Source organism: Elephantulus edwardii, unplaced genomic scaffold (genome assembly GCF_000299155.1).
Source record: "Elephantulus edwardii isolate Elephantulus edwardi_28Jun2011 unplaced genomic scaffold, EleEdw1.0 scaffold00054, whole genome shotgun sequence".
In the NCBI taxonomy this organism is placed as follows: domain Eukaryota; kingdom Metazoa; phylum Chordata; class Mammalia; order Macroscelidea; family Macroscelididae; genus Elephantulus; species Elephantulus edwardii.
Window position 1 is genome coordinate 8,828,833 of NW_006399804.1, and position 12,447 is coordinate 8,841,279.

General features: G+C 41.0%; 1 protein-coding gene across 1 annotated transcript in view; it reads left to right on the plus strand.

Moving 5' to 3' along the window:
- The window catches only part of KIAA1217 (KIAA1217 ortholog), a 456,740-nt gene that overhangs the window by 399,711 nt on the left and 44,582 nt on the right, over positions 1 to 12,447 (plus strand). The window contains exon 8 of the mRNA XM_006887104.1: positions 3,127 to 3,293. Coding sequence (XP_006887166.1) covers positions 3,127 to 3,293 — 167 coding nt within the window. The remainder of the gene's footprint in view (positions 1 to 3,126; positions 3,294 to 12,447) is intronic.

Below are 12,447 nucleotides of genomic sequence, written 5' to 3' on the forward strand. Positions count from 1 at the left end.
TGTTTCTGCTCTTTTTTAAAACTCAGAAGTAGTTAGCTTTTTTTAGTTGTTTTAGGTGCCATTTAGTCAACTACAACTCTATGTTGTGAGTCTATGAACAGCAGATCTGAACTTTGCCCTTTCCTGTGCCATTCTCAACATCTCTGATATACTCAAGCCCATTATTAGAGTTACTGTGTTAATTCATCTTGTTAAAAGTCACCTTCTCTTTCTCTGGCCTTCCCTCTTTCCCAGCATAATATCTTAGTATCTAACCTACACCGATAAGACCTTTTTAATATAACTAAAAGAAAACCCTGTTTTCAAATAGGATCAGACCCATGGGTACAAGGACCAGAAATTCAACACATATAGTAAGGGACACACAACTACTACAAAAATAATAGGTAGCAAGTCATTTTATGTGTTGAGTGTTAAGACTGAATGTTAAACAGAATGTTTGTGTGGCGTGTGTTAAGATGTGCATATTGAATGTTAACCAGAAAGTCCAAACTGAGACCTGACGGGTGAGACAGACTCGATTAAGCAAAGAAAAAAGTTAAGAACAGCATGTTAAATGCCATTGCCAGGAATTTAGATGTTCTCCTAAGTGTGATGTGAAACCATTAGAAGCCTTTGCTCTGAAGAAGGACCTCATATGGGAATGGGTGAGAAGTGATAAGAGGTGGGCAGGGACGTACCAGACGTCCAGGCAGGAGTACAAGGTATATTAGACCAGGGTCCACTTGTTAATTGCCACCTCTTCCAGAAAAAGGACTAGTTACATCTCGGAGTATATTTGAGTACTGTTTTATCCTACAGGCTCAAAGCAGGCCTCTCTCAAGAAGTAAGTCTCCCTTCCTGTCAGGCTAGAAAATAGAAATTGTTAGCAAGGACATGTTCAGCTACAAAATTACACAGTAAGCATATGGCAAGTTGGGCATAACCCTTCATTTTGGGAAGCCACATATACTAGTCTTGTGGAGCCTGGTAAAGAGGACAGAATTTTTGCTGTAAGTTTATCCCTCTGCTGGTCCTGGCTCTGCCCTGTGCTGGCTGTATCCCATCAGCTGAGCTGTAGAATGATCCTGACCCTTCAGGATTCCAGAAACTGGTGTGATGTGCTGTTCTGCCTAGAAATCCGTCAGGTGGTTTTCCCTGAAGCCTGGTTTACTTTTATTTTGTAGAGGTCACTAAAATTATCTTTAGGGCAGTTGCCAATTTGTTTTGATGGTATTTCTTCATTCATATATTTCTTATTTATTATGAACTAAATGGAGGGGGTTGTTACTCCAGGAGCCTACGACACACTGAATCCTTCCCTCCCACAGAATTCCATTTCAGAAACTATTAGTACTTGGTAGCATTTTTTAATCAATCTGTGTTTTTGTGTTCTGCTTTTACTCCTTTCCACACTTTTTAGGAAGTTCTAATAACAGGAATCATTGAATGAGTGTTTCTTAGGGAACTCTGGTGGTAAAGGAGTTGCGCTGCCAGTGCAAAGGTGTGTGGTTCAAATCCACCAACTGTTCCCCAGGTGGAAGATGAGCAGTCTCCTCCTGTGCAGTTGGCTGCCTCTGAAAACCCAGTGGAGGGTCATCTAAGAGTTGATACCCACTTGGTAGCCCACAGCAACAACAACAATCCTGTATGTCAGGCATTGTTCTGAGTGTTTTTCATTCATCAACTCCTGATAACTGGCCTTGTAGAGTAAGTATAATTAGTATTAGTCCAGTTTCCAGATGAGCAAACTGAGTCCATGTCCACACACATATGACACGCACCGACATAGTCTGTATACCTGTCCTGTTATCTCATTCTTCTGTGTGATAGAAACTCCGACCCCACAAAGATGTATGGGTTATTTTCTTTTCTTTGTTTTGCAAAGTTTTTGTAAACGACTCTTCTGAAGTATTCGAGAGGGTAGAATTTCCTTGGAATATATTCCCCAAAGGAAGATGTTAAAAGGGATGAACAGTTTATTAACTCACACTTGCTGTCAGGTTCTCTTCAGAGACAGCCAATTTATGTTGCCACCAGCACGCCCACCTCTGCTGAGCCTGGTCTTTCTCAGTGTAAGGTATAGTCCATGGTACTGTCCACAGGCTCGAGCTGCCGTAGCAGCCTTTATCGTGCTCAAAATATGCTCTTTCTTCCAGAGTTTAAAATAAAAGAAGTAGAGTCCTTGTTGTGTAGACAAGTAAGAGGGATCGCAAAGAAGGAATTCATGTGGCAGCAGATGAGTGGAAAAGGGAACCCAGACTCCCTGGTTACTTGAGGAATGTGGGGCTGAGAGAAGGGAAGGAACCTCTCATTTCTAATGCTTGCCATGTGTTCTGTGCTGTGCATCATGTCATCAAATACACACAACCCTGGACGGAAGATGTTACTATCTATACTTTATATGGCAGGAGACAGAAACTCAGGGATTTTAGGCTTCTCCTCCAAAACCACACAGCTTGTGAGAGTCCAAACCAGTCTGACCACCTCAGACCCATGTTCTGTGGCTCACAGCAGGACAGAGGGAGCCCCCAGATTATAAACAAGTCCTGTTCCTGAGTCTATTTTTAAATTAAATTTTTACACCAAGTTGGAACAGTTAGGAAGGGTTCATAGTCAGTAGCAATCAATGGTTTGTCTTAGTGTATAATATGTAATGTACTTTTCTGTGCTTTAAATAGTACATAGATACACCCAGATACACTGTTGTTGTCATATACTGTGGAGTCAGAACCAACTCACACTGACCTTCAGGTAATTTTTCAGAAGCTGTAAATCACACAGGAGGAGATTGCCCATCTTTCTCCCATGGAGCAACCGGTAGATTCGAAACATGCATGGCTTTGGGTTGTCAGTCCAACTCCTTACCACAAAGACACCTAGAACGTCTTTAACACAATAATACAGAAATACTAATAATGATGAGAGTTGCAGAGCAGGACCATTTGTTATTGTGAATCACTATAGCTTGAATTATTCATAGAGTCGGCTTTGCCATATGGGTTGTTTATAAAGTCAGAGGTTTATAAAATTTTTCATAATGAAGGCAGTGAGTATACATTAAAATGACTAGTAATCTCTATTGTGATGAGATTAAGATTTTGACTTCCTGACATTCTCTGGTACTTTGCTATCTTTTCCTCATAGGAACCCCCCAAGTTTCAGGCGGGAAGACACTCACTGCCCTGGAGTCCACAGTGCCGCCTGGCCAGTCCCTGCCCGGGGGCTCCGCCGCTGTCCACATGAGCCTGCTCGACATGAGGCGAAGCGTGGCCGAGCTCAGGGTGCAGCTCCAGCAGATGCGACAGCTCCAGGTCAGGGGGTGTTCCTCACAGGGGGTTGCCTCTCCCTCAGTTCCCCAGTCAGCTCTCTCTCTCCTTCCCTTTCTCGTTCCTCTCCCCCAACATCCCCAGCTCCACTGCACTTTCTCTCTGGGCTCTCTACCTCCTCCTCATCCTCACCTAGAGCTTTCCACTGACGCTACAACTAGTATTCACTCCTGTGAGCTGCACTTGTCTTTCTTTACACATGAAAAAAACCTGGGTAATAATTAACGTTAAATTAATAGTAAAATATCTGGAGTTTTTTTGAGGAGAGCTGAACATAACAACTCTGTGAAATATTCTAGCAGCTGGTTAAGACTTCCTCCAAACGGAGTTCAGACTCTGTTTTTCCTTCCCAGAGTGCCACTGTCAGCCATGCTTTTTTTCACAGACTAGGAATTTATTTTGACATAAACAGAAGAAGAATTCCTAAGGAAAAAGCCAGCATGAATTCTTTGCTGCATTGTGTTTTGGATAATGTATTCCGTAATGAGCTGTGGTGGAATCAAAGAGGCAGGAAAATGGCCCTTCATGTCGCCAATCTTGGTCAATAAATCCCATCAACTTGATGACGTTCAATAGTCTGTCTCCTGGTACTGGTTGAGAAGGAGCTTGGACCATAGCTATCAGTGAGCTCGCATTGGCTTCCTCTGCCAACATCATGCCTCCCTCCCCTTGAGAGCAGTTGGGCATTGAGGATGTAGTGGAGGCTTAGACTAAACCCACCATCTCCCTGACTTTAAGTCCTCTGTAATTGAAACTCTGCTGAAAGACAGATTCACTCAGTACTCAGGCATGCACTCCTAGGCAGTCAATGAAAGGTAACTGAACTTCAGTCAGGAAAGGGCTTCAAACATGCAGCTTCTCTCTTCAGTCAACACCCTTTGGCATGAATCACTAATTTTTCCACCAGGCTTAGCCTCATGACTAGGGAGTTGCGTTGCCAACTCAAAGGCAGGCAGTTCAAATCCATCAGCTTCTAGACTTTGACAGGCTAGAAAGGAAGGACTGGTGGTCTACATCTAGGATTCAAACTGTGAAAAAACCCTGTGGATCACAATTATCTTATGAACAACTAAACATTTATGCAATAGTACAGGCCTAGGCATTTCTTTCTGTTAGGTAAGTTGTCAGTGACTTCATTTGCCTTGGATCCATGGTAGTAGCAATCAAGAAATCCAAAGACATCTTGCTTTGGGAAAATATGCTGTCTAGGATCTCTCCAAAGGGCAGAAGAGCAAAGATGTCAGTTTAAAGTCTAAGGAGTGCCTGATCCAAGCCATGGTCTATTTAATTGCTTCCTATGGATCTGAAAGTTGGGTAATGAATAAGGATGATAAAAGTAGAACCAATGCCTTTGAATTTTGGTGCTGAGAAAGAGTACTGAATATCCCACGAACTGCCAAAAGAACAAACAAACCTGCTTTAGAGGAAGTGCAACCAGGATGCTCCTTAGAAGCAAGGATGGTGAAAATTGGCCTCACATACTTTAAGCATGGTGTCAGGAGGGACCAGTCCTTAGAAAAAGACATCATGCTTGCATAAGCAGAGGGTGAGAAAGAGAAAGACCTTCAACAAGATGGAATGGCACAGTGACTGAAGCAATGTGCTGGAGAATATCGGAGATGACAAGGATGGTGCCAGATTGGGCAAGGCTCAGACATGTTGGTTATAGGGTCACTATGAGGATAGTTGCATCAGTGGAATCTAACAATACCAATGGGGCTTCCCACAGCAACAACAGTTAAATGTAAGAAAACTATTTCCCTTTGCCCTCTCATTCACTGGTAGCATACAGAAGGGTAGCAGATTTAAGAAAGGATCTGAAGCCCCATCAGAGATCAGGGGATGGATGTAAAGGAATGATGATGACCAGTACTCAGATTTCCCAAGGCAGCTCAGTTTCAAAGGTAACACATTACTTTTGACTTCGAATGCAAATTCATTTAAATACTTTTCTGAATCATGTTGTCTGTGAAGTTCCCCATCTTTTTGCATTAACTTCTCCTTGCTTTGCAATTTTAAAGACACCTTACAAAGAAATAAAGGCTGGGAGGAGCATGTGGGCAGGGATGAACATGTTCCAAGGTCCAACAGCAACTTAACAAGGGAGGTAGGACAGTCACCACTGGGCTCCAGCCAGCTCCTATCTGACAGCTAGAATTCTGCGTTTCTAGATATTTCACTCAGTATTTCAAGAGAATATGGAACTACTTTTTTTTTTATAGTAAGTAGCTTTAATTTTAAATATTGGGAAGTAAATTTAAAAAACAATCTACTTGGTGGTACAGGCGAAAAGGTCTGCCAGCCTGAGAGCTTCCTCGTGGAGGGTCCGCCCACCTCTCGCTGCTCCTTCCTTGTAGTGCCACCTGCTGGCCACATGGAAATTGTACATCTTCACCACCAGGTGGAAATTTTACATCTTCACCAAACCCTCCCAGGGAATATAAAAAGACCATTTGAATTCGATTTCAGGGTTGCAGGTAATAAAGCACAACAACAGGCATGTAATTTAGTCACATCTCTGGACGTCAGAAGTGTGACTTCACAGTGTTAGTAGGGCCATGTTCTCTCTTAAGGCTGTAGGGGAAGATCATTCCTGGCCTCTTGGAGCTTCTAATGTTCCCACAGTCCTTGATGTGTGGTAACTTGTAACTGCTTCACTTTTCTCTCTGTCTCCATCTTTGCATGCCTGTGTTCCTTGTGTGTCTCTGTTCCTGTTTTTACAAGAACACTGTTACTGTCACATTAGGGCCCACCCTACTCCAGTATGACTTCATCTTAACTGAGAACCTCTTCAAAGACTACAGACACATTCCAGTCACAGGAATGAGGGACCAGGGCTTCTACATATATTTCTCAAAAACATACCTCAATCCATAACATGCAATAGTACGTTAAGTAGTGAGCCTGTGCTGGATTGGAGTCAGGAATTGACTCTTTATCATAAGAGCCTCACTTCCCCAGGTTACCTCAAAGACTTCAGGAGGCTAAACGTCCATGGTGTGACGTTGTCCTGGTGGTGACCGACACTGTTTGCCTGACTTCCCTGTCTGACTGGAAGAGCCTCCCTCCTCTTCCACTCTCCATAACCCTTAAACTAGTGTGGCATGTTGCCAAAATGCTTTCTCAAACAAAGTGGTGCTCTGGTCAAGGTCTAAGAATACTTTCCTAACCACACCCGTTCTTTATTTCTCCAGAGCTGTTCACATTTTTACTTTCTGGGTATAGAGAACACTGAGTGAAATGTGCTTTTTAGAAGTTCACATCTGTGTAAGAACAGACATGTAGAGAAAGAGAAAATATGTTGTTCCCTAATTTGGCAGCTATTGTTTCTACCTCTGTATTTGTATTCTTTGTGTCCCATTCCACAGTCCTCCCCCTCAAGCTTTTGTCTCTTCAGTCAGGGGAGTCTATTTAAGACAAAACCCAATTCACATAATTAAGCTATCTCAGCACCAATATCTCCTCTGGTGTATGTGTTATTATGCACCCAAGATGAAATACAACCCCAAAGTGATTGTACGTCCAATAATGGAGCTATTATCAAAGAGATACGAAACTCTCTGGAATAGTCTCAAAAGAACAAAAATTGAATTAGAAATTCAAATGTTCTTTGAACTGTGTTATAAAATAGTGGAACTGAATGAAATCTTTAGTGCTTGGCAGTCAACTCCCATAATTAGATAATTAAATCATGGGAAAACCCTAGACTATGGAGCATATCCTATTTGAGCATTTCATTTTCAGAAGTGATGGATTATGCTCAGGAATAGAAATTTGCTGCAGACTTCGTGAGGTGGCAGAATTAAACAGGGCAAAAAAAGCATGCCACGGAGGCAAAAGGGACTTCAGCAGATCAGGAAAACCATTCTGATGTGGCTCATGCAGTTCCTTGCTCTTCAATTTCACATGAATTTGCAAGCTAAACTGCACATTTGTCCATTTGTTGTGCTGTTAGAGTTTGTGTGGTGCTGTAATACTGGCAGCTGTGCCACTGGTATTATAAATCCCAGCAGGGTCAACTGCAGTGGGCAGGTTTCAACAGAGCTTCCAAACTAAGAAGAAAGACCTGACAATGTACTTCCAGATATTAACTAATTAAAACTGTGGATCACAACAGAATGTTGCCCGACTCATTTGTGATCAAATACTTTAAGAGGAAGTCATGTTTAGGGAAGTTCAGGGCCAGTGAGCTTGAGGGAGACCTTTGCCAAGAGCTGCTGTGATGGACTCAGACGTCCGGTGTTCATGAGGGTGAAACAGGACTGGACAGCAATCCACTGGGGGTTACACAGAGTCTCCATGAGTTGAAGTTGTCTCAGGGACAACTGCTTATCACTATTGTTCAATCTAGAAGTACGATTCATAATCTTGGATTTTCATTAGAAGCAGCTGATGACCTAGCATTTCAATACCCCACCACCACTGCCAAAATATAATTGTACTGGTCTAGACTGGAAGCCAAGTGCTGGTGATTTCAGGGTGAACCAGCTTTGGGAATGCATGACTAGTGTTAGATATTGTAAATGCTCAGCTCATTGACATGCCACCTGGAAGTTTTGAGATCTGAGGCAGCTGTCACAAATCAAGAGCAGAAGCAAATGAGCCATTTCCTACTACGTAAGCAGAAGAGAAATATTCAATTTGAAATTCCAATTAAAGAAATATCCAATAGCCAGAGTCTTAAAGCTCTGACTTCCAACAAATAAACCTCATGTTGTGTGACCAATATAGATGCACTCTCTGAATAGTTACAATTAATGTAAGAGTAGTATAGGACATTTATGTTAATGTTCCCATCCCAAAGTAACAGTAGGTTCTACAATAAATTGGTACCAATGGAAAAAAGGACAGGTCCAAGCTTTGAAACTGAAAATCACCTCTTCAAAAAAAATGATGAGTGTCTCCATACCTGTTCAGTCTATATGCTGACCAAATTATTCGAGAGGCTGGACTCTGTGAAGAGGAGTGTGGCATCAGTATTGGAGGGAGACTCATCAATAACCTATGTTATGCAGATGACACAGTTTTCCTTGTTGAAAGTGAGGAGAACTTAAAGCATTTGTTGCCAAAGATCAAGGAATGCAGTCTTCAGTATGGATTGCATCTCAGTGTCAAAAGAATGAAGAGTCTTACCAGTGGACTGATAGGCAACATCATGATGGATGGAGAGGAGATTGAGACTGTTAGCAGCGTCATCTTGCTCAAATACACAATTAACACCTTTGGTACTAGCAGTCAAGAAATAAGGAGATGCATTACACTGAGAAAATACACAGTTAGAGACCTCTCCAAATTATTGAGGAGTAATAATGTCAGTTTGAGGACTTAGGTGCATTTTACTCAGGCCATAGTCTTTCCGATCACTTGCTATGCATCTGCAATCTGGACAATGAATAAGGATGACAGGGAAAGAACTGATGCCTTTGAGCTGTGGTGTTGGAGAAGAGCACTGAACATCCCATGGGTGACCAAGAGAATGAACAGATTTGTCTTGGAGAGGGTACAGCCAGAGTGCTCTTTGGACGCAAGAATGATGAGGTTTTGCCTCATTTGTAATTTAGGCATGTTGATAGGAGGGGTAAATCCTTTGGGAGAGACATGATACTGAGAAGGGTCGAGGCTCAGTGAAGGAGACGAAGACCCTCAACCCGATGGATTGACACAGTGACTGCTGCAATGGGCTGTTGTGTATCAGGAAGTGTGAGGATGGTGCAGGATAGAACAGGTTTCAGATCTTTTGTTCATTGGATTGCTGTGAGTCGTACTCAACAGCACCTAACAACATCTGTATCCACTTCATTACCTTTCCTGATAGGGTTTTTTAAAGCCCACTCTTTCTAAATTATGAGCTACATCTTTTTCTCAAAATACCACAGTACTTGGATTTGACTAAGGTAATCCCATATTCACAGACCTCACTGAATGCCTGTCCTTCCCGTTGGACTAACGGAAGAGATGAACATCTAGAAAAGACAGGACAGGCTCTTGTGCATTCCTGATGAGAAAACAGACAGACCCTGTTTCCCCAATTCCCACATTTTTTTCTCCTTATTTTGCATCATGATAAACAGAAAGTTGCGTTTTTCTAAATCTAGTGTCATATTTTTAAGACTACTGAGAGTTTACCATTTCTTGACAAGAGAGAAAGGAAGCAAAATATCCACACAGGAAAGATGCTCAGTGGTATGCAGGACCCTCATATTTGAATTTACATGATTCCACACAGTTATTGTAAGATGTCTTTTTATAAGATAGTGCCTCTGGAACCATGCTTGCCAGCATCTCATTTATCTTGTGACCTCCCAGAATAATAATCCTGGAATGTACATACCTGAGAAGCACACATTGTGGGTTAGCTCATGCTGAACAGGCCTGGTTTCCCCTGCCAACAAGAAACTGTAAATGTCACTTTACAGGAATGACAATTTAGATACTATACTGTGTACCAAGCCCTTAGAACCTTGTCAAACCTTAAACACAAGAGGCTATTGATGATGATAAGACACTGCCCAGAGAGCCGGCATCCTTTTGTGATGACACATCCTTTCGTCCTGTCCTCAGCAGACTAGACCTGTCCAGGTGGTCAGGAGTCATTCTAGACTCTGGTTGTCATCATGAAAAATTCCTGATTCTCTATGTCAACACTGTTCAGTGTCTCTGCCAGACAGCAAAACCAGCTCAATGTTTCTGTCTACTGTTGACAAGTCCTATACTTAGATTTCACCTTTAAAAAAAAAATCAGGATTCGTATATGAGGTACATGACTATTTAAAGGTAGATGTAATTAATTATATTTGGGCAACTTCATGTTTCTTGATGAAGTTGATACGGTTAACTTACTTGATAATGTTATTCTTTTAATGGCAAGAACATTATTTCTTTCTAGAGAGCTCCGATAGCAAAGTCCATAAGGAGTTGGACTATTTTTTTTCATCATGGAAAAAAATAGATTTATCAAGATTATCCTGAAATACAGTGCTCTAAGTGATAGGATAATACTCATGCTTACATAAGGAACAATTGTTCATATAACTGCTATTGAAAATATTTTTTATACATATTATTATTGGTTTGCATAAAATCCTTCATATATAATGAGTTGCACTATTAACCCCTAAGTATGCTTGTAAAAACTGTCAAGTCATTGTGAATAGACTTGTGATTTCAGCCATAAAGGAATAAAGGAGACAGTACTTGTTTTGCCACAGTGGACAATTTGAAGCCTAAAAAATTAAATATATGACTATTTTCAGACATTCAACCACAGACAACCACAGAACTATGATCTTCAGGAGAGGAGAAGCTGAGATAAAGCCTACAATTGACTCTGCTTTAGGCCCGGACATACCTTTCAGATCATGTTGCAGTAGTATTCCAAGCAGAGCACTGACGATCTTCCTGACTTGAGATTAGATCAGAGTTTGGAGAACTGAAGCAGCTATAATGTGCAGAATCAAATATCAAATAGAAGGAAGCTCCACAGACAAAGAACTGCGTAAATCTGTGTGTACATACCTATGTGTTACAAAGAGTTAGCACTTTTGGCTGCTAAACAGAGGGTTCAGATTCACCCTCCTCTGAGGTGTCTCAGAAGAGAAGCCTGATGATCTGCATCGTCTGCCACTGAGGCCCTGCGGGACACAGTTCTACTCTATCTTGGGGTCCCCATAAGCTGAAGTCCTCTGCTTGCTTTTGGATCATTAGTAATAAGACAAGCATTTAGAATTTGAAGGCCCACTAAACCAGACAAAGACCAAGTAATAGGTTGAAAGGTAAAAAATTACCAAATTTTACACAGGGATGAGAGAAGCTAATGTTCTTACACACATAAATGAAGAGGCCTTGTTGAACAACATTAGCCCAGTGCCAAATTAACTGAATTAGACTAAATCATCCGTGCTGTCCCTGGGTGGCAAATCACCAGACTACCAACAGGAGAGTTGGTGGTTCGCACCCACCCAGAGGCACCTCAGAAGTAAGGCTTGGTGGTCTGTTTTCAAAATGTCACAGACTTGACAACCCTCTAGGGTAGTTTTCTTTTGCACACGTGGGTCAGTTAGAGTCAAAGTGGACAAGATGACAACTAATAACAACAAATGCTTCTCCAAATTAACCGTATTAATGCTTAAAAGAAGTCTCAAAAGGAAAAACCTTATGCATAAGCATCCAGTCAAAATTTACTAGACATATTGGAGTAACTGGGAAAATGTGATCCCTGACTTAAAGAAAAATTTCTTAAAAATCAAGCAGAAATTACGAGGTTAATGGAATCAGCAAGAAGAACTTGAAAGCTGCTATAGAACAGTTCTCAACAATTTAAAGAAAACGTGAATATATTAAAGAAAAATAAATAGAAGACCTCATTCAAATTTGAAGAGCTAAGAAACATTATCTGGGTAGACTGAAGGGAAGATTAATCTCTATTGAAATGAAGACCAGTGAGCTTGAAAACATAACCATGGAAACTATCCACATTAATGTTAAGCAAGACAAAACACTGGGGTAAAAATTAACCTAAACTTAGTGACCTGTTAAATAATATAATGTTCCTTGTGATGGGCTAGCATAAGAATGGTTGAAACCTTTCCAAATTTGATGAAAGCTATAAATCCTTAAACCAAAGAAGTATACCACCAGTAGTGTAGGGACAGAGGAAAGCATACCAAACATACATCATAATCAGGTTGCAAAAAGGAGACATAAGTAGAAATATCTTAAAAGCAGCCAGAGTGAGAAACTCCTATTACATAGAGGAAGACAGAAATAAGAATTACCACTCATTCCTTGTCAGAAACACAGGGCAAATCAGAATACAATAGAATAGGAACTTAAAAATAGTTAAAGGAAGAAACTTTTTCAGAAAATAAAAGACACTGCCCAACTCATTTTAAGAAATCCACATTGCTCTCAGAGAAGAACCACACAAAGATAGTGTAAGGATAGGAAGCCACAAAACTTAACTCATAAATACAAATGGAAAAATTAAATGAGAATGGGCCATAGATCTTAAATGAAAACTGTAAAACCTCAGGAAGAAAATATCAGAGAAAAATCACTGCAACTTTGAAGTAGGCAAAACTTGGTCAAGGCACAGAAGTTCTAAATCATATGTATGTGTGTGTGTGTATATATATATATA